A 23,138-nucleotide genomic window follows, 5' to 3' on the forward strand; every position below is an offset into this window, starting at 1 on the left:
GTTACCAGTGACCTTCATATTAGCAAACCCAATGGGTAATTTTTGTTTTGCCTTCACCTCTCTGCAGTATCCAACACTAGTGACCTCCATTTTGAGTCTCTCCTTCAGCCTCTTTGAAACTGTTTTCTCCTGGTTTCCATGTTACCTTTTTGGCTCTTCCTTCTTAGGTTCCCTCTAAGAATTCTGTTCCTCTGTTTAACCCAGAAATGCCAGTGAGCCCTATGCCTCAGCCCAGAGCTCTTCTCACTTTGTGCACTCACCCTGAGTAACCTCAGGGCTGCATCATCAACCCAATTCTTTCTGCTGACCTCCAGGTGCTTGTATTCACATTTCATCCAGTCATCACCACTTGGATATTCCACAGGTACCTCTTCAAACAACACATTCAGAATAACACTCTCTGTTTTGTATGGCCACTTTCCTTAAAACAAAAACAAAAATTCTGTGTTGGGCATAGCAACACTAGTCCCCCAAAACCCAAGCCTGAAACCCAAGATTCTTCCCTTTCACTTTCTCCTATTCTGTGAATTCTTCCTCTTCGACTATCTAATCAGTGCCCTCCTCTTTGTTAATTACTGCCACCTACTTGGTTTTGCTTCTTACCACTTCTTGCATGGATTATTACAGTAGTCTCCTAATTGACTTCCATGCCTCCATTCAGCTGCTAGAATGATCTTTCTAAAATATAAATTTCATCCTGTTATTCCCCAGCCTAAAAGGTCTTTGTTTTACTGTAGTTTTCAGAATTAAGTCCAGGCTCTTAATTTAGCACACAGGCCAGTCTGTGGTCTAGTTCCTGCTGCTCTCCTGGTGTCCTCTCCTCTTGCTTTCTACTCCCCCCAGTGAAATCAACTGGAACTGCTTGTAGTTCTGAAAGCTGTGCCATGTTAGGCCTCTGAGCCTTCACCTGTATGTTCCCTTCTGCCTATTCTTCCCTTTTTTTTTTTTTAAGATTTTATTTATCTATTTGACACAGAGAGAGAGAGCACAAGCAGGGGGAGCGGCAGAGGGAGAGAGAGAAGCAGGTTCCCCGTGGAGCAGGGCCTTGATCTCAGGACCCTGGGATCGTGACCTGAGCCAAAGGCAGACGACGCTTAACCGATTGAGCCACCCAGGCGCCCCCTTCCCTTCCTTTTTGTTTAATTTTCATTGGTCCTTCAAAACTAGGTACATACATTCCTTACTTTGGGGAAATCTTTCCTGACTCTTCAGTCAAATTTGGATGTTCTCTTTCAAAATAGGCCAACAGCGTGAAGAAAGGCTTCACAAATGAACACAAAATGTCTGTGAGGTAAATAAAACAATGTTTAGGCACAATTTAAAATAATGCACCTCCTTTTTTTCATCTATCAAATTAGCAAAGATTTAAAGAGTGGTATCATTCAAGGAGAACATGGGGAAATGGATCTGATCCTATCCTGATATTGGAAGTAGAAATTTGTCATTTTTCTGGAGGAAAGACTGACCTTACATATCTAAGAATCTTTAAAATGTGTATGCATACATACACTACCCCTTTTGACTCAGCATTCTACTATGTGGAATATATCCTAAGAATATAACTAGACAACTCTGAAAAACATATGTGTAAGACTGCTTATCACTGTTTATTTTAAAACAAAAAAAATAATAAGTAACCTAATTGTATATCAGTGGTAGATGGCTGAATTATTTTATCCATATGGTAAAATATTGTATGTCCATTAAAAATGATTTCGATCTGGGGCTCTTGGGTGGCACAGTCAGTTAAGCATCCAAGTCTTGGTTTTGGCTCAGGTTGTGAACTCATGGTGGTGAGATCAAGCTCTAGTCGGGCTCCATGCTCAGCACAGAGTCTGCTTCAGATTCTGTCTCCCTCTCCCCTCTGCCCCTTCCACTCATGCGTTTTCTCTCTCTCTCTGAAATAAATAAATCTAAAAAAAAAAAATGATCTAGATCTGTTCTGACATGGAAGTATATTCATGAGATACTGCTAGTTTGATGTAAGTTTTAAAATACATAGTATGGTCACACTTTTGTAAAAAATATACATTTATAAATTTTCATAAGAAAATGTCAGGATACATACCCATAAAAACATTAACTGCTTATTTTTGAATGGGTAATTAAAATGTTTTTACTTATGAACATTTTCTAACTTTTCTGAAAAGAATGTGTATTAATTGTGAGAGCAAATGGGGGACAACGGAAGCCCTGCCCTAGTGCTCCTGATTCCCACTGTGCTTGCTTCTCTCATTGCCCTCACACAGGAAGTACACTCAGGGCCATCATAATGAATTATTTTGGGCCTGGCTCAAATTAGAAAATGTTTGATGAATGAATTATACCAGTAACAGCGATTGAACATTTCTTGTGTCGTAAGCCTTATTCTAAGCATTTGACATTGACATGTTCACTTAATCCTTGTGAGATGGGTAGTGTTATTATCTCTGTTTTACAGGTGAAAGAGGCTGACAGAAGTTAGCCAGCTTATGTAAGACCACACAGCTGTAAGTGGCAGGGTGGGGATTCAACCCATGTAGCCTGGCTTTCACTTAGAAACACAAGATAGTGTGGTGGTTCTGAATTAGATAGACTATGATCTATCTCTGATTGAGACTAGTTGGATTAGATTCCATGTCTAGGATTCCAGCTAGACAGTTGGGCATCAGTTAATCATGGTCCGAACAAAAAAGGCAGAATTTGACACTCACAGATCTGAACCAAATACTGGGGAAGTAATCTTGGTCTCTTTGGCATTTTTATAAAAAGCTCAAATCATTTTAGACTGTAAGCTTCTCGTTGAAATTGGTGCCACCCCTTGGGGTTTGGCTTTGTTATATGCTTCCTCCCTCTTCCAGTTATGTCCCTTCAAAACTTTAACTTAGAGACCTAAATTTGCAATTAGTTCTTTAACTCTTCTTCCCACTTTTTTTTCTCAGTAAGGTTACTTATGGCAAATTCATCAGATTGCATTTTTAAAACCTACCAATCTTCATTTTTGCCATACCTCCTTTTTTTCCTTCATGTTTTCTTTTAAAGTCTTACATTTCTGAAAGCTACATTCCTATTATCTGGAACTACACTGTAATATAGTGGCTACTAGCCACATGCAGCTTTTTAAGTTATAATTAATTAATTAGAATGGGCAAAAAATTTAAACAGCACTTCTCCAAAGAAGATATGGGGCTGGTCAGTAAGCACAAGAAAAGATGTTTGACATCATTAGACATTAAGAAAATGTAAGTTAAAACCACAATGAGATAACAGCACACACCTATTAGAATGGCTAAAATGGAAAATACTGACAATGCCAAATGCTGAAAAGGATGTGAAACCAACCATATCTCTTGTCCTGGCGGGAATGTAAAATGGTACAGTTACTCAGGTGAATAGTTTGGCAGTTTCTTATAAAGATATACTTAAGGGGTGCCTGGGTCACTCACTTGGTTAAGTGTCTGACTTTGGCTCAGGTCATGATCTCAGGGTTCTGGGATTAAGCCCTGTGTGGGGCTTCCCGCTCAGTGGAGTCTGCTTGTCCCTCTCTCTCTCCCTCTGTCCCTCCCCCAACTCATGCTCCCTGTCTGTCTCTCTAAAAAAATAAAATCTTAAACAAACAACAACAACAAAAAAATATATATATATAATTAACATACAACCCAACAGACTTATATTTATGCTAGAGAAATGAAAACTATTTCACACAAAAACCTGTGCACCAGTATTCACAACAGCTTTATTTGTAATAGCCAGAAAATGGAGACAGCATAAATATCCTTGAACGAGTGAATGGGTGAACAAACTGTGGTATATCCACACAATGGAATACAACTCAGCAATAAAAAGTAATGAACTGTTGATACATGTGGTGAAGTGAATGCCTCAGAATCATTCTATTAAGTGAGAGAAGAAAATATCAAAAGTTTATATACTTTATGGTTCCATACGTAAAACATTTTTGAAATAACAAAACTATAATGATGGAAAATAGATCCGTGATTGTCAGGGTTAGGATTAGGGTGACTGTAACTTTATAGTCACAGGGTATATAAAGTCATAGGGTAATAGGAGGGGTTTTGGGGGGTGATGGGGGACAGTTCTGTATCCTGATTGTGGTGGTAGTTATTATAGAAGGAAGGGAGGAAGGAAGGAGTGAGTGCAAGTAAAACTGGTGAAATCTGAATAAAGTCTGTAGTTCAGTTAATAGTACCAATGTCAATTCCTGGTTTTGCTCATTGTACTGTGGTGATGTGATGTAGGATGTTATCTTTGGAGGAAACTGGGGGAAGAGTACACAGGAACTCTCTCTACCACTTTTGCAACTTCTGTGTGAGTCTAAAACAATTTCAAAATTTCAAAATTTTTTTTTACTGAAATAAATTCAGGCTTTTTTTTTTATTATGTTATATTAGTAATAAAATTAAAATTCAGCTCTTCAATTACACTAGCCAAATTTAAAGGGCTCAATAGCCTCATGTGGCTAATGGCAATCATATCAGAACAGATAGAGAATATTTCCATCAACACAGCATGTTTTATAGGGCAGCTGTGGTCTAAAAGCACATGTCTGTCTTTGGCCAGTGTTCTCTCTTCCTTGACTATTTCAAATTCTAATATCACACTAATACTTGTATTTTCTGTCATGTTACCTTATAAACTGGCTGTTTTGGTTATATCCAAGCTTAGAGAAATACTTCTTTAATTTCTCAAATTTCAGAGAAATAAAATAGTCTTTATGTTAATTTAGGAATTTATCACATGTTTTCATAGGTGTCTGGATATTTAAGTTTTCTAACACTCATATATTTTGCCTCTGCACCAGTTTTATCTCCTATATTATCAACGGTATTAGGATATAGTCCTAGTATCTCTCACATAGTTATCCTGATATACTTTCTTAGTAATATCCTTTATTTTTCTTTCCTTTTATCCTTACTGAAAAGTTCTTTCAAAATCTTGGATTTCTGAAAAGGTGTATAGTTTTTCATGTTTGGTGCTATTTCTTCCCTGTCTTTTGTGCATCTTTTGGAAAGGTAATTCCTTCTATTGCCATGTTCTAGGATTTTGTCCCATAACACCTAGTTCCTCTTTGGCTTCTTTGCATTTTAAGTTAAGAATTACTGGGCACTTCCTTTAGTGTAAAACTTCTTTCTGCTTCATCTTCATCCTTCATGAGATCTAGGTTTTAGAGTTTTATATAAGCCACCATCTGAGATTTGAAGGTGAGGAAGTGGAGAATGACACAGTAACTCCAGATCCATTCATATAGCAACAAAGTTAAGACAATGAAGGACAAGAAGAATGGGGGGGGTGACCCACTGAGGAAAACCACAAAGAGAGAAATAAGAGAGAATTAAGATTTATATCTTCCTGGGTAGAGAAATCTGATATTAAAATGATACCAGTGTTTTTTCAAAGTAATTCATAAGTTTATTGCAATTGGAATCAAATTCCAATAGCATTTTTCTTAAAACTTGACTATTCAAAAAGTCGTCTGGAAGACCATCAAAGAACATTTGGAGTGTAAAAAAAAAATCATAATTAGGGATAAGGGAAGGAAAACCAGATAGTAAAACTTAATAAGACAACAGTAATTACAAAAGGGTAGGACTGGCATAAAAACAGAGTAATCATTGGATCCAGAAGGCCAGGAAATGTACTCTAGCATAAGAATTCAACAAAAGAAAGGGTTCTTCATGAATTAATTGTGTATGTAGTCATTAAGTCTCTAATACCTAAGTGAGCAAAGGATATGAAGAGACAATGTACCAGAAAAGAAATATAACAAATAAGAAAAAAAAACAAACAAACAGTTTTCTAGCCTTGAAGAAATAAAAGTGAAAAGAATAAAGTTCTGTTTCTCATTAAGGGGGGTAAAGATTTTTATTGTTAAAATGCCATTGCTATCAATGGTGTAGTGAAACTGATGCTCTCCTTTTCAGTCATAATCTCCTTCCTTTCATTGCTTTACTGCATCATCCTTTTTTTTTAAAGAATAAAAATAAAAGTTTATTATACAAAATTGAGGCCTTCATATTTCATAGTTCACTAAGGCTAAAGAAAGACTAGGTATTTTTTAAAATCATTCACAAAAATTTCACTTTCACTACCCCTCATCCCAACTATTAAAAAATGGCTTGACCAAATGTTATCAAAACAAACACTATAAGTAACACCAAGTCCTTTAAAGACAACTATCCCATATGTTATTTCTTGGCATAGGTGATCTTCATGGCATGGGACGGTGTGATTTTAAATCCCTGTAAAGCATCCCTGGCAGCTCCAGCCTGTCCGTCATTTTCAAATTCAACAAAAGCAATCTCATGACTCCCAGGTACCAAACATACTTCCTTGAAGCCAAGAAACTGATTTAAACAGCATGGATAACATTATCTCATTAGTCTCTTCTGGTAAATTATTGAGGAATAAAATATAGTTTGGAGGGTAATCAGGGACCTGAGGATTTGGTGATGAATTTCCTTGGGTATTTGCTGCATTTGGTGTTCCCTGACCAGGCTTTTTGTTTGCAGTGGTCACAGTCTGTTCCACAGTTTTCACTTTTTTCTTTTCCTTCTTTTCTTTGTCAGCAAAAGTGCCACACATTTTAGATATTATATCAGAATCTGTTTTTGCATACTGGATTCACATTGGTTTACCATAAAATGGAAATCCTTGTAACTGTCTCAAGGCATTTGTGGATGAGCCCGCTTCCTTAAAAATAACAAAGGCTTGCCCCCTCATCTTCATGGTCTTTAAAACTACAGATCTACAACGTGGCCAAACTGAGAAAACAGGTCATACAGGGATCTCTTCAACTCTCCTTTTTTAATTTTGTCATTCATATTGTTGATGTAAGTTGTATGATTTGGTCTGCTATCCATGTTATCCTGTTCAGATTGCCTGAGGCCTACGTTGGTTCCCCACGAACTGATTGCTGCATCATTCTTGATTTAGTAGTATTGCACACCTATCGTTCAGCAAATCCTACTGGCTCTACCTTTGACATATATACAGTATCTAAACTTCTCCATTATTACTATCCTGGTCCGAGCCCCCAAGCCTTCTTGCCCGATTTATTGCAGTAGCCCGTAATTTGCTTCTCTGCTTTTTATCTTGATCCTTCACAGTCTCTTCTGAACATAGCAGCCGGAATTACCAGTTTAAAATATAAGTCTGATCATGTCATTCCTCTGCTCGGTTGCCATCAGTTATTTCCCAGCTCACTCAGGATAAAGCCAAATTCATCGTAAATCTACAGATCCTGCATGATTTAAACTCCCACCTTTCCTTTCTGACCTCACCTCCCACACTGCCCCACTTGCTTTCTCTGTCCCAGTCACTTTAGCCTCCTTGTCTTTCTTATAGTACATCCCACCTCAGGGCCTTTGCACCTATGGCTATTGTGCCTGAGATGATTTAGCCCAAAATACCTCCTCAGCCTGTTCCCTTTATTCTTTCAGGTCTGTGTTCGAATGTCAGGGAGATCTTCCCTGACCTCCCCCCCTTTTTTTTAAGGTTTTATTTATTTGACAGAGACACAGTGAGAGAAGGAACACAAGCAGGGGGAGTGGGAGAGGGAAAAGCAGGCTTCCTGCAGAGCAAGGAGCCCAATGCGGGGCTTGATCCCAGGAGCCTGGGATCATGACCTGAGCCACCCAGACGCCCCCCCGACCCCCCTTTATAACACAGTCCCTCTCATTCTTTCTGAACCCCTGCCCTGCTTGATTTTTCTCCATAGCACATGTCACCATCTAAGTTATATGTTTACATGCATGTTGTTTTCCTTTATCCAACTAGATTATCAGCTCAATAAGAACAGAGACTTTATTTTATTCACTGCCGTATCCTTAGCACTTAACAAGTGCCTGGCACATAGTAGGCACTCAATATTTCTTGAGTGAGTAGATTGAACCTTTTTAGAAAGCAACTACAGCATGGTTTTAAGCCTTTTTTTTTTTAAGTAAGAGGATGATTAAGTAAATTCTATCCACTTGGTAACGAGAGAGCTCTGCATGTGGTAGTATCTGAGAGAATAGGATCAAGAGCAGTAATGACAGTCATTTCTCTTAGTAAGAAAAGAGAAGATGATGGGATAATAATTTCCAAGTATAGAGGAAATTGTAGAATCAAGAACAAGCGCTATATGTTGGCAACTTCTGAGAAGATTAAGTTGATGGAAGCAAAAGTTTGGTGCAGGGTAGTAGCACAAAATAAGGTTGTAGATGGATGGGAACAGAAGTTGAAAGTCTTGAAAATAAGTCAAAGGAGGTAGGATGCATGGTGTCTGATGGAGATCAGCACTGTGAATTCTTGAACTGTGAGGGCTTAAAAAAAAATCTCTGAATCTAAGCTTGTTGGTGTCATGTAAGGTAACAAGGAGGGTAGAGTAAGAAATACCAACTGGGAGGCAGTTGTAACAAGGCAAAGTTAAGGTAATAATACTACAGGTAGTAAGAAGTGTAGGGTGTGATGATACGAAGACATAAATCAAAGGTAAGCAGTAATGTGGCAAAGAATAAGGCTTGGTGACTAACTACATATGGGATGCAAAAGAAATAAAAGGTTCTCTCAGGATTAAGAAATCATTTTTAAAATTGTTTTCTTTTTTCATTACAGGTTTCTCATTCACAAAAAAATGGATCATTTAATTCTTTGGAGGACTCAGTTATCACAGTACTTCTATACTGCCAACTGAGATTTGTGACAGTAAATTAATGACAATAAATTTCTGCATCAAAGAACTGCTGAAGAACTAAAAGAGGATTTTATATTATAAAAATCCTACAGTATCATGATATTACTAAATAAAACTAAAGAGCACGATTATTAAATTATTAGACTTTCTAATACAAGCACACATGTGCAATAGCTACTGTATCCTGACAGTTACCAAACCTCAAATTTAAATGGTTTTTCTTTGTGGGAAAGGTCATTATATTTGCAAGAAACCACTGAACTTTGTCATCAAGTATATTTTCAGCAGAGTGTAAGTGAGTAGAATTTACTTGAAATAAGTTCTAGAAAATTCCAATTCACATCACTGAGTGGATTTGATATTATGGCAGCAACTTACAGACTTGTGGTCAGTACTGTGAACCACTACAGCAGTGTGGTGATAGACCGGCGTTTTGAGCAAGCTATACATTATTGCACTGGAACCTGCCACACCTTTACACATGGAGTTGACTGCATTGTGGTACATCATAGTGTTTGTGCAGACCTCTTGCACATCCCTGTGTCTCAGTTCAAAGATGCGGATCTGGACTCTATGTTTCTACCCCATGAAAATGGGTTTTCCTCAGCTGAGGGTGACTATCACCAGCAGGCCCTAACAGGCATACCCAGGGTTAAGAAAGGGTCTACCTTTCAGAACACCTGTAATTTAAAGGACATTGCAGGAGAAGCAATCAGTTTTGCCAGCGGGAAAATAAAAGAATTTTCCTTTGAAAAGCTCAAAAACTCTAACCATGCAGCCTACAAAAAGGGAAGAAAAGTTAAGTCTGACTCATTTAATAGGAGGTCAGTCGATTTTGACTTGCTCTGTGGCCATTATAACAATGATGGGAGCTCCCCATCCTTTGGTTTACTCCGGAGTGCCTCAGTTGAGGAAAAATCTTTGTCCCATAGAAACTCGCTTGATACAAACCTAACTTCAGTGCTTCTTCACAACTTCTCTGAAGAAGACCTGGTTACTCAGATTTTGGAAAAACATAAAATAGATAATTTTTCTTCTGGAACAGACATAAAAATGTGCTTGGACATCTTGCTGAAATGCTCTGAGGATTTGAAAAAATGTACAGATATCATAAAACAATGCATAAAGAAAAAGTCAGGGAGTAGCATCAATGAAGGAAATGGCAACGATGCAATTTCTAGCTCTGATGCTGTCTATGTGACTGTAATGACCAGGTTAGCATCCTATCTGAAAAAGCTACCATTTGAATTCATGCAGCCTGGGAATAATGAGGCTATAGATTTAACAGAACTGGTCAGTAATATGCCCAGTTTACAACTGACTCCCTTTTCCCCAGTATTTGGCACTGAACAGCCCCCTAAATATGAAGATGTTGTCCAGCTCTCAGCCCCTGACTCTGGACAGTTTCAAACTATAGCACTGCAAGATGACAAACACAGTTCTAAGAAAACAGACCCAGTAAAATCCATTCCAAACAACTCTATAAATCCCTTATATAACCCTGAGATAAATGATCCCAGAACTCTAAAAGATGCCCAGCTTCAATCACAGTCATTAACCATGAACTCTTTAGAAAATGTTTCTTCTGGTGACCTAATGGAAACCCTGTATATTGAAGAAGAGTCAGATGGAAAGAAAGCATTAGATAAAGGACAAATGACAGAGAATGGACCCAGTCAGAAGTTGTTAAAGGTAAATGAAGATAGAGCAGAATTTTTAGACTGTGGTACTCCTCTTAAAAAATGTCCTGCCTCAGTACAAAATGGAAGTGGTAAGATATTTGAGAAACCAATTGTTAACCTACCTGAGGAAGATCTTAAATCAAAAGTTCCTAAAGTTGAAGAGGGAGACCACAGAGATTTTATGAATTCTAACAGTCAGGAAGAGATAGATAAATTGTTAATGGATTTGGAATCATTTTCACAGAAAATGGAGACCTCTCTAAGGGAGCCACTTGCCAAAGGTAAAAGCTCTAACTCTGTAAATAGTCATAGTCCGTTGACTGGTCAGCTTCCTATAGATCTTGAGCCTAAATCTAAAGTCTCTTCACCCACCGAAAAAGTCTCCCCTTCTTGTCTAACAAGGATTATTGAAACCAATGGACACAAAATAGAGGAAGAGGATAGAGTCCTCCTACTGCGAATTCTAGAAAGCATTGAAGACTTTGCTCAAGAACTAGTTGAATGCAAATCAGGCAGAGGGAGCCTATCACAAGAAAAGGAAATGATGCAGATTCTACAGGAAACCTTGACAACTTCCTCCCAAGCCAATTTATCAGTCTGCAGAAGTCCTATTGGTGATAAAGCCAAAGATACTACTTCAGTGGTTTTGATTCAACAGACTCCAGAGGTGATCAAGGTAAGACCCAGCAATCTTGAGTCCTAAGAAGTATCCAAAGAAATGTTTTAATGTGTGCAAAACTTATAAAGAAAAACTATTTCTGTTGGTCATTTTATGTTCCACTAAAGTTCCTGCCTTAGACTTTTTTTTCACTCAGTTCAGTGAAAAAAAACAAAAGCAAGGGCTCTAGAGTCAGGCAGACTGGTTTCAACTGCCCTCCTCACATGTTTTATCTTCTTCCTAGTTCTGTGACTAGAGGAAAGTTACTTAGCCTTAATATCCTCACCTATATAATGGAAATAATAAGGATCAAGATAACTTATGTGAAATAAAAGCAAGGTTCCTCACACAATTAGGCATTTAATATTAGCCTCATCCTCCCCAGTCAATCAGTAGACCAGGCATTAATACATGCATGTGTAAACTATAAGGTGCAGTGTGGGGTACAAAAAAAAGAGAGGACGTGATTTCTTAAAGACCTTAAAATCTAGTTGGGGAAACCAAACTAACATACCGGAAGCAGTTCATGAACGTGTAGGCCCTTCTATGAAAGTATTTTTAGTGGGCGCCTGGGTGGCTCAGTTGGTTAAGCGACTGCCTTCGGCTCAGGTCATGATCCTGGAGTCCCGGGATCGAGTCCCGCATCGGGCTCCCTGCTCAGCAGGGAGTCTGCTACTCCCTCTGACCCTCTTCCCTCTCGTGCTCTCTATCTCTCATTCTCTCTCTCTCAAATAAATAAATAAAATCTTTAAAAAAAAAAAAAAGTATTTTTAGTGCAATAGGGTCTTCAAAGAAGGTAAAGACTAGTGTATGCGATATGCTTCTTCATGCAAGTGGGAATAAATACCAATCTAGGGTCAGAGGATAGTAGTATTTTCAAAAGGCTTTGACTCTACCCTGCTACTGATAGTTTTGCCTTAATAATCCCAGAAAGGCAGTTATCTTCCCACTTGTGTGTATGTCTTAGCACAATAGTTATTTCTTGTTCATTTTATATCTCTAACATGGGTTGGCGATAGGCTCTGCTCCACCTCACTCAGGGGCTCAGGGTGATAGGTGCTCCATGTTCCTACAACTTTCCCATTGCTCCATCTGGAATATGGTTTATGAATTCACCAAGGAAGGGAAAGTAAGAGATGTTGCTTTTCACTGCCTTATTCCCACCTGTGACACACTTCCTTTGCACTCACAGTCCAGTGATTCCAGCCCCAAAGCTAAGAAACATAGGGAAGCACATAGAATATACTTGGTGAGCACTGTTTCTACCACATGAATGATGTACCATATATGTCAACACGTATGAATTCATACATAAAGCCAATTAACAAAACAAGTTGTAAAATAATATGAATTATTTAGAGATATGTACATCGTGCAAAAAGTATGAAGAAATACATGGATACACCAAATATAATGTCCAGAACAATGATTAATCCCCAGGGAAAGAAGAGAGGTGGAACTGAGGAAGGATGTACAGGGGACCTCAGCAGTGTTAGTAATTCGTAATTTCATAATCTGGTGGTGGATCATAAGTATTTTTCATATTATTTTTATGCCTTTTTGTATATCTTTAATATAGTCAATTTTTAAAAATTAGATATTAAGATGGCATATATGTGGGCAAGTTAAAGAGTAAGTTAGTGTTAATATTAACATACTCATTAATATTTTCATTTAAGGTATATTGTGATCAGATGAATAATTTTTACATTGTATTTATCTTGTGGCTGTGCTGTGCACATTTTTAGTTACCAGTGACAAGTACTTAAGTTTAAAACTATACATACTTAAGGTTACAAAATGATGATTTGGGTCTAAATATTCTCAAACATTCACTGAGCATTTCTGTGAGTCTCCTCATTCATTGATTCACAGTTGGTAATAACTTTAGTTAATTTGGTCAATACTGGGGGCAAGAAACTGGAAATTAGTTACAAAAAGAAAAAAAAATGCTTTCACATACACAGGCAATACTGATGTGCTTAATATTTTATAAAGAAAATACAATACAGCAATCTCAAAATGTAATAACATAAGAACTAACTGTTCTTGTGAACTAAGACAATACACCTAAGACATTTAGGTGTATTGTCTCACAATTTTCCCCTCAATAACCTGTCTGCTCATTAAAAAAAAAAAAAAAGTTCAGGGACGCCTGGGTGGCTCAGTCGGTTAAGCGTCTGCCTTCGGCTCAGGTCATGATCTCAGGGTCTGGGATCGAGTCCCACATCGGGCTCCTTGCTTGGCGGAGAGCCTGCTTCTCCCTCTACCTGTTCTGCCTGCCGCTCCCCCTGCTTGTGCTCTCTCTCTCTGACAAAAAAATAAATAAAATCTTAAAAAAAAAAAATGTTCACCTTTTCTGCTGACCTATTCCAACATCTAACAACCATTATAAGCAGAAACTTAGTGTAATATAGTGTTTTGAATTTTATTTAACCCTCCTCCCCCATTATTTTCTCTGAAAAAAGGGGAGAAAAATTCTTCTAAAGGAAATGAGCTGCAGAAAGTAGAAAATGTGAGCCTGAGGCCAAGAGTAAATCCTTTGTAGCATCTCTCCTATGTCCCTGGCTGACAGCTCGTGAGCATGTCCCCCCTCTAACCTTCCCAATCTAAGTACGCCCAACTAAAAATCCCACACTGGGCTCTATTGCTTTCCAATTTTTTGACAAGTATGGACTGAGATCAAAATTGTATTAAAAGACTCGCCCATAGAGAGGGGAACCCTCTTACACTGTTGGTGGGAATGCAAACTGATGCAGCCACTCTGGAAAACAGTATGGAGATTCCTCAAAAAGTTAAAAACAGAACTACCCAGCAATTGCACTACCAAGTATTTATCCAAAGGATACAAAAAAAGTGATTCAAAAGGGCACATGCACCCTGATGTTTATAGCAGCAATGTCCACAATAGCCGAAATATGGAAAGAGCCCAGATGTCCATTGACAGATGAATGGATAAAGAAGTGGTATATATATGTAATGGAGTTCTATTCAGCCATCAAAAAGAGTGAAATCTTGCCATTTGCAATGACGTGGATGGAACTGAAGGGAATTATGCTAAGCAAAATAAGTCAGAGAAAGACAAATACCGTATGATTTCACTCATGTGCAATTTAAGAAACAAAACAGATGAACATAGGGGAAGGGAAGAAAAAATAAAATAAGATGAAAACAGAGAGGGAGGCAAGCCATAAAAGACTCTTAACTCTAGGAAACAAACTGAGGGTTGCTGGAGGGGAGGTAGGTGGAGGATGGGGTAACTGGATGAAGGGCATTAAGGAGAGCACTTGATGTAATGAGCACTGGGTGTTATATGCAACTGATGAACCATTAAATTCTACTCCTGAAACTAATAATACAGTATATGTTAACTAAATTGAATTTATTTTTTTAATAATTTTTTTTTATTTGAGAGAGATAGCAACAGAGATAGGGAGAGAGAGCATGAGCGGGGAGGGGAAGGAGAAGTAGGCTCCCCGCTGAGCAGGGAGCCCAATGCGGGGCTCGATCCCAGGACCCCAGGATCATGACCTGAGCCAAAGGCAGGAGCTTAACCGACTGAGCCACCCAGGTGACCCGACTAAATTGAATTTAAACACAAAATTTAAGACTCTCCCATCACTCTTTTAAATAAGTCCCCTTATCATAGAATAGAATAGAATAAAATTTTTTTATTTTTTTTAAAGATATTTATTTATTTGACCAGGGAGAGCGCAGTGAGAGAGGAAACACAAGCAGAGGAGTGGGAGAGGGAGAAGCAGGCTTCCTGCGAAGCAGGGAGCCCAATGCAGGGCTCGATCCCAGGACCCTGAGATCATGACCTGAGCCGAAGGCAGATGCTTAATGACTGAGCCACCCAGGCACCCCTAGAATAAAATTTTTTAAATAGAATAAAATTTAAAAAATTTTTTTACCCAGCGCCCCAGAGAAGAATAAAATTTGATGAGATTTCTTCTTGATAAAAATTGAAAAAATGGGGGCGCCTGGGTGGCTCAGATGGTTAAGCGTCTGCCTTCGGCTCAGGTCATGGTCCCGGGGTCCTGGGATCGAGTCCCGCGTCAGGCTCCCTGCTCCTTGGGAGCCTGTTTCTCCCTCTGCCTCTCTCTCTCTCCCTCTCTCTCTCTCTCTCTCTCTCTGTCTTTCATGAATAAATAAAATAAAGTTGAAAAAATAGTTGTGAAAAGCTAATTTAAAGAGAAAGGTAATGGGCGCCTGGGTGGCTCAGTTGGTTAAGCAACTGCCTTCAGCTCAGGTCATGATCCTGGAATCCCGGGATCGAGTCCCGCATCAGGCTCCCTGCTCAGCAGGGAGTCTTCTTCTCCCTCTGACCCTGCCCCCTCTCGTGCTCTCTATCTCTCATCCTTTCTCTCTCTCAAATAAACAAAATCTTTAAAAAAAGAGAGAGAGAAAGGTAATATAAAATGTTTAATTACTGAAGATACTTAATGCAAGAAAATAAAACCATTTTTCTTGACTCAGTTGCCTTCCTGCTTATTCTTTTTTTTTAATCTTTCTTTGCTTCTTATGAAATTTTTTAAATCAGGAATTGGCAGATGTTTTCTATAAAGGGCCAGATATAAATATCTAAGGCTTTGCAAGGTCACAAGTTCTCTGTCACATAGTCTTCTTTGTATTTTTTTTTTTTTAACAACGCTTTAATAATGTAAAACCAGGGGCGCCTGGGTGGCTCAGTTAGTTAAGTGTCTGCCTTCGGCTCAGGTCATGATCCCAGGGTCCTGGGATCAAGCCCCACATCAGGCTCCCTCCACAGTGGGGAGCCTGCTTCTCCCTTTCCCTCTGCTCTTCCCCCTGCTTGTGCTCTCTCTCTCTCTCTCTTTCAAATAAATAAATAAAATCTTAAAAAAAGAAAAAATGTAAAACTATTCTTAGCCCCAGCCTTAAAAAACAGGTAGTGGGCCACATTTGGCCCACAGAGTTTATTTTATCAATCCCTGTTTTAAATAGAAAAGTGTAGTGAATGACAGAAAAAGCACGTCTTATTACCTACCACATACCTTTGTCAAATATTAACATTTTATCATATTTGCTTCATATCTTTATTTAGTATTTTTTTAATTATCATTATCATTGTTTTTAAAAAAAATCATCTCAGATGTAGTTGAAATCCCAGGGGTCCCTAACCTAGTATCCCTTCCCCTTTCCAGAAGTAACCACTGCCCTGAATTTGGTGTTTATCTCCTACAAGTTTTTATATAGTATTATGTGTCATGTTTTTATTTTTTTAAATTTTTATTTTCTTTTAATTTATTCATTTGAGACACAGAGATACAAAGAGAGAGAGAGAGCATGAGCAGGGGGAGAGGCAGAGGGAGAGGGAGAAGCAGGCTCCCTGCTGAGCCAGGAGCCCCATGCGGGGCTTGATCCCAGGACCCTGGGATCATGACCTAAGCCGAAGGCAGATGTTTAACCATCTAAGCCACCCAGGCGCCCCCTGTGTTTTTATTCTTATAGTGAGGGAGTGAACAAAAAGTAGTAGGAAATAAAATTTGAGTGGTAGATTGGGGCCAACTTAAGAATGACCTGTATGGTATTCTAAACCTTTAGAGTGAGGAGCTAAAGAAGGTTTTTAAGTAGAGAAGTCCCACAGTATTTTTTTTTTAAGAATAATACATTTTTAAAAGGATAATAAATGTTAAATTAGGCTCTTTTTTTTTTTCCAACCTTTTAGACAGTCAAATCTACCAGTTGTCCAAAACATTTCAATTAAAAGCTTTATGTAGTGGGGCATATAGGAAGTGCGTTGGTGACTGAGAAGAAAGATTGACTTGATGATAGTATGTGTCATTAGTATTTTAACATTGTTTCAAAATAATTTCTCAGGAGTTACCAGTATTTGTTGTCCCAGACTTTTTTTTGTCCAGAAATAAAACTCAAACCTATATTGGGAGAGATAATCAAATAGAAAATACTAGTATGATATTGAGAGATTGATATCTAGATACTGGTCTAGATCAGGAGTCAACAACCTGTTTCCCAAGGACTAAATCTGACCTGTGACCTGTGTTTGTAAATAGTTTTATTAGAACACAGCCACACCCATTTGTTTATATATGATCTGGCTGCTTTTGTCCTCTACCTACTAAGTTGAGTAGTTAGAGACCTTAAAGTCTGAAATATCTACTATCTGGCCATTTATAGAAAAAGTTTGTGGGCTCTTCAGCTAGATATTATTTGATGGTAGATCAGCAAAAGATTTTTGATGAGGTTCAGTGTGATATTTTGTTAAAGGCATTGGAAATCTTGGAAACATTAAATATCAACAGTAAAAACTACCAGTGATTGTCAACAGTCAAATAGTATACCTATAGAAATAGCAAAATAAATAAGCCCAGTATTTGGAAATTCTTCATCATGAGTTCTGATCATGGGTTTTGATCTTCATAGCTTCTCTTCCCTTCCCCCTGCCCCCAGTCACGACCCATCTCTGATTTTCCCACTTGAAACAGTTTCCTTTTCATCCCTTTCTCACTGTCAGGTTACTGATACCGTTGACTAGCGAATGAACTTTTAGTACATGCTTTCTTCACAAAGCCTCTAGGTGACATCAAACAACGAGGTTCTAGAATAGCTGAAGATGGGCCTGAAAATGAGTTGAATAAGAAGAGAACAGCCTGTGGAGGAGGGAAAGGGGGATGTGTGGGAGCATTCAGAGGTTTCATTATTTTGAATGAATGAATGACTGAAAACATGTTTTGACATAAATAATACAGTTTTTTAAAAACATTTTATTTATTTGAGAGGGAGAGAATGAGAGGTAGAGAGCACAAGAGGGAAGAGGGTCAGAGGGAGAAGCAGACTCACTGCTGAGCAGGGAGCCCAATGCGGGACTCAATCCCGGGACTCCAGGATCATGACCTGAGCCAGGATCATGACATGAAGGCAGTTGCTTAACCAACTGAGCCACCCAGGTGCCCAATAACACAGTTTTTTAAAAACACTTAGAAACTATACTGCTTTGGTAATTCACATTATAAATGATACCTTTTTTTTTAAGATTTTATTTATTTGTCAGAGAGAGAGAAAGCACAAGCAGGGGGAGCGGCAGGCAGAGGGAGAAGCAGGCTCCCCGCTGAGCACGAGGACCGATGTGGGACTTGATCCCAGGACCCTGGGATCATGACCTAAGCCAAAGGCAGACACTTAACCGACTGAGCCACCCAGGCATCCCTATAAATGATATCTTAATTCTATGTTTTATTACCATAGGAAATGTTACTATAGTCATTTTTGGTCTGTTTTTAGCCAAATGGAGCAATAGCCTGTTAGATGTTATTCACAAGTTAAAATAATAAAACAGCCTCCCTTGAAAATTATCTCTCCTTAATTTTGGTTAAAAAAAGCCAGGAAAAAATTTCTGTTCTTTTTTTAAATTTTATTTTATTATGTTAGTCACCATACAATACATCATTACTTTTGTTGTAGTGATCCACGATTCATTGTTTTCATATAACACCCAGTGCGCCATGCAGTACATGCCCTCTTTAATACCCATCACCAGGCTGACCCATCCCACACCCCTCTCCCCTCTAGGCCCCTCAGTTTGTTTCTCAGAGTCCATAGCCTCTCATGTTTCGTCTCTCCCTCTGATTCCCGCCCCCTTCATTTATCCCTTTTTTCTAATGTCCTCTATGTTATTATGTTCCACAAATAAGTGAAACCATATGATAATTGACTTTCTCTGTTTGACTTACTTCACTTAGCATTAATCTCCTCCAGTCCCATCCCTGTTGACGTAAAAGTTGGGTATTCATCCTTTCTGATGGCTGAGTAATATTCCATGGTATATACGGACCACATCTTCTTTATCCATTCATCTGTTGAAGGGCATCTCGGCTCTTTCCACAGTTTGGCTATTGCGGACATTGCTGCTATGAACATTGGGGTGCATATGGCCCTTCTTTTCACTACATCTGTGTCTTTGGGGTAAATCCCCAGTAGTGCAATTGCTGGGTCATAGGGTAGCTCTATTTTTAATTTTTTTTTTAAGATTTTATTTATTTATTTGAGACAGAATGAGAGAGAGAGCACATGAGAGGGGGGAGGGTCAGAGGGAGAAGCAGACTCTCTGCTGAGCAGGGAGCCCGATGCAGGACTCGATCCCAGGACTCCAGGATCATGACCTGAGCCGAAGGCAGTCGCTTAACCAACTGAGCCACCCAGGCGCCCTATTTTTAATTTTTTGAGGCACCTCCACACTGTTTTCCAAAGTGACTGTACCAACTTGCATTCCCACCAACAGTGTAAGAGAGTTCCCCTTTCTCCACGACCTCTCCAACATTTGTTGTTTCTTGTCCTGTCAATTTTTGCCATTCTAACTGGTGTAAAGTGGTATCTCATTGTGGTTTTGATTTGAATTTCCCTGATGGCTAATGATGATGAACAATTTTTCATGTGTCTGTTAGCCATTTGTATGTCTTCTTTGGAGAAATGTCTGTTCATGTCTTCTGCCCATTTTTTGACTTGATTATTTGTTTTTTGGGTGTTGAGTTTGAGAAGTTCCTTTATAAATCTTGGATACCAGCCCTTTATCTGTAGTGTCATTTGCAAATATCTTCTCCCATTCTGCGTGTTCCCTCTTGTTTTGTTGACTGTTTCCTTTGCTGTGCAGAAGCTTTTTATCTTGATGAAGTCCCAAAAGTTCATTTTTGCTTTTGTTTCACTAGCCTTTGGAGATGAATCTTGAAAGAAGTTGCTGTGGCCGATGTCGAAGAGGTTACTGCCTATGTTCTCCTCTAGGATTTTGATGGATTCCTATCTCACATTGAGGTCTTTCATCCATTTTGAGTTTATCTTTGTGTATGGTGTTAGAGAATGGTCGAGTTTCATTCTTCTATATATAGCTGTCCAGTTTTCCCAGCACCATTTATTGAAGAGACTGCCTTTTATCCATTGCATATTTTTTCCTGCTTTGTCGAAGATTATTTGACCATAGAGTTGAGGGTCCATATCTGGGCTCTCTATTCTGTTCCATTGGTCTATATATCTGTTTTTGTGCCAGTACCATGTTGTCTTGGTGATCACTGCTTTGTAATATAGCTTGAAATCGGGCAACGTGATGCCCCCAGCTTTGTTTTTCTTTTTCAACATTTCCTTGGCAATTCAGGGTCTTTTCTGCTTCCATACAAATTTTAGGATTGTTTGTTCCAGCACTTTGAAAAACGTCATTGGAATTTTGATCAGGATGGCATTGAATGTATAGATTGCTCTGGGTAGCATAGACATTTTAACAATATTTATTCTTCCGATCCATGAGCATGGAATGTTTTTCCATCTTTTTGTGTCTTCAGTTTCTTTCATGAGTGTTCTGTAGTTCCTATAGATCCTTTACCCTTTTGGTTAGGTTTATTCTGAGGTATCTTAACGGTTTTTGGTGCTATTGTAAATGGAATTGTTTCTCTAATTTCTCTTTCTACAGTTGCATTGTTAGTGTATAAGAAAGCAACTGATTTCTGTGCATTGATTTTGTATCCTTCCACATTACTGAATTGCTGTATGAGTTCTAGTAATTTGGGGGATGGAGTCTTTTGGATTTTCCACATAAACTATCCTGTCATCTGCAAAGAGAGGGAGTTTGACTTACTCTTTGCCAATTTGAATACCTTTTATTTCTTTTTTGTTGTCTGATTGCTGTTGCTAGGACTTCTAGTACTATGTTGAACAATAGTGGTGAGAGTGGGCATCCTTGTTGTGTTCCTGATCTTAAGGGAAAGCCTCTTAGCTTTTCCCCATTGAGGATGATACTTGCTGTGGGTTTTCATAGATGAATTTTGTGAACTTCAGGAATGTTCCCTCTATCCCTATACTCTGAAGGGTTTTAATCAGGAAAGGATGTTGTATTTTGTGAAATGCTTTTTCTGCATCAATTGAGAGGACCATATGGTTCTTCTCTCTCCTCGTATTAATGTGTTCTATCACATTGATTGATTTGAGAATGTTGAACCACCCTTACATCCCGAGGATAAATCCCACTTGGTCGTGGTGGATGATCCTTTTAATGTAGTGTTGGATCCTATTAGCTAGGATTTTGTTGAGGATTTTGGAATCCATGTTCATCAAGGATATTGGTCTGCAATTCTCCTTTTTGATGGGGTCTTTGCCTGGTGTGGGGATTAAGGTAATGCTGGCCTCATAGAATGAGTCTGGAAGCTTTCCTTCTGTTTCTATATTTTGAAACAGCTTCAGGAGAATAGGTATTATTTCTTCTTTGAATGTTTGGTAGAATTCCCCAGGGAATCCATCAGGTCCTGGACTCTTGTTTTTTGGGAGGTTTTTTTTATTGTTATGTTAATCACCATACATCATTAGCTTTTGATGTGTAGTGTTCCATGATTCATTGTTTGTGCATAACACCCAGTGCTCCACGCAGAATGTGCCCTCTTTAATACCCATCACCAGGCTAACCCATCCCCCCACCCCCCTCCCCTCTAGAACCCTCAGTTTGTTTTTCAGAGTCCATCATCTCTCATGGTTCGTCTCCCCCTCCGACTTACTCCCCTTCATTCTTCCCCTCCTGCTATCTTCTTCTTCTTTTTTTTTTTTTTAACATATATTGCATTATTTGTTTCAGAGGTACAGATCTGTGATTCAACAGTCTTGCACAATTTACAGTGCTCACCATAGCACATACCCTCCCCAGTGTCTATCACCCAGCCACCCCCTCCCTCCCACCCCCCACCACTCCAGCAACCCTCAGTTTGTTTCCTGAAATTAAGAATTCCTCATATCAGTGAGGTCATATGATACATTGGGAGGTTTTTGATCACCGCTTCAATTTCGTTACTGGTTATTGGCCTATTCAGATTTCTTCCTGTTTCAGTCTTGGGAGTTTATAGGTTTACAGAAAGGCATCCATTTCATCCAGGTTGCTCAATTTATTGGCATATCGTTGTTGATAATATTTTCTAATAATTGTTTCCGTGATCTCTCCCCTTTCATTCATAATTTTATTAATTTGGGTCCTTTCTTTTTTCTTTTGGGTGAGTCTGGCCAGAGGCTTATCGATCTTATTAATTCTTTCAAAAAACCAGCTTCTAGTTTCGTTGATCTGTACTGTGTTTCTGGTTTCTAATTCATTGATCTCTGCTCTAATCTTAAGTATTTTTCTTCTAATGTGTGGGTTAGGCATCGTTTGTTGCTTTTTCTCTAGTTCTTTAAGGTGTAAAGTTAGTTGGTGAATTTGGGATTTTTCTATTTTTTTGAGTGAGGCTTGGATGGCTATGTATTTCCCCCTTAGGACCGCCTTTGCAGTATTCCATAGGTTTTGGACCGATGTGTTTTCATTCTCATTGGTTTCCATCAATTGTTTAAGTTCTTCTTTGATTTCCTGGTTGACCCAAACATTCTTGAGCAGAGTGGGCTTTAGCTTCCAAGTGTTTGAATTTCTTCTAAATTTTTTCTTGTGATTGAGTTCCAGTTTTAAAGCATTATGGTCTGAGAAATATTGCAGGGAATAATCTCAATCTTTTGGTATTGGTTGAGACCTGATTTGTGACCCAGTATGTGGTCTATTCTGGAGAAGGTTCCATGTGTGCTCGAGAAGAATGAGTATTCTGTTGTTTTAGGGTGGAATGTTCTGTATATATGTCTATGAGGTCCATCTGGTCCAGTGTGTCATTCAAAGCCCTTGTTTCTTTGTTGATTTTCTGCTTAGATGATCTGTCTGTTGCTGAGAGTGGAGTATTGAGGTCTCCTACAATTAATGTATTGTTATCAATATGACTCTTTATTTTGGTTAACAGTTGGCTTATGTAGGTGGCTGCTCCCATGTTGGGGGCATAGATATTTACAATTGTTAGATCTTCTTGTTGGATAGACCCTTTAAGAATGATATAGTGTCCTTCTGTGTCTCTAACTACAGTCTTTAGTTTAAAATCTAATTTGTCTGATATAAGAATTGCTACCCCAGCTTTCTTTTGAGGTCCGTTGGCATGGAAGATGGATCTCCATCCCTTCACTTTCAGTCTGGATGTATCTTTAGGTTCAAAATGAGTCTCTTCTAGACAGCATATGGATGGGTCCTGTCTTTTTATCCAATCTGCAATTCTTTGCCATTTTATGGGAACATTTAGGCCATTCACATTGAGAGTGATTATTGAAAGGTATG

General features: G+C 38.7%; 1 protein-coding gene and 1 pseudogene across 9 annotated transcripts in view; one reads left to right on the forward strand and one right to left on the reverse strand.

Annotated features, from left to right (window-relative positions):
• Window positions 1–23,138, forward strand: part of PPP2R3A (protein phosphatase 2 regulatory subunit B''alpha) — a 214,392-nt gene that overhangs the window by 37,128 nt on the left and 154,126 nt on the right. For all 9 annotated transcript variants that reach the window (XM_027587223.2, XM_027587224.2, XM_027587218.2 and 6 more), the window contains one exon: window positions 8,596–11,032. In XM_027587223.2, the coding sequence (XP_027443024.1) occupies window positions 9,038–11,032 (1,995 nt within the window). In that variant the 5' untranslated portion in view covers window positions 8,596–9,037. The remainder of the gene's footprint in view (window positions 1–8,595; window positions 11,033–23,138) is intronic.
• LOC113918628 lies at window positions 6,186–6,860 on the reverse strand (annotated as a pseudogene).

This window comes from Zalophus californianus, chromosome 1 (genome assembly GCF_009762305.2).
Source record: "Zalophus californianus isolate mZalCal1 chromosome 1, mZalCal1.pri.v2, whole genome shotgun sequence".
Classification (NCBI taxonomy): Eukaryota; Metazoa; Chordata; class Mammalia; order Carnivora; family Otariidae; genus Zalophus; species Zalophus californianus.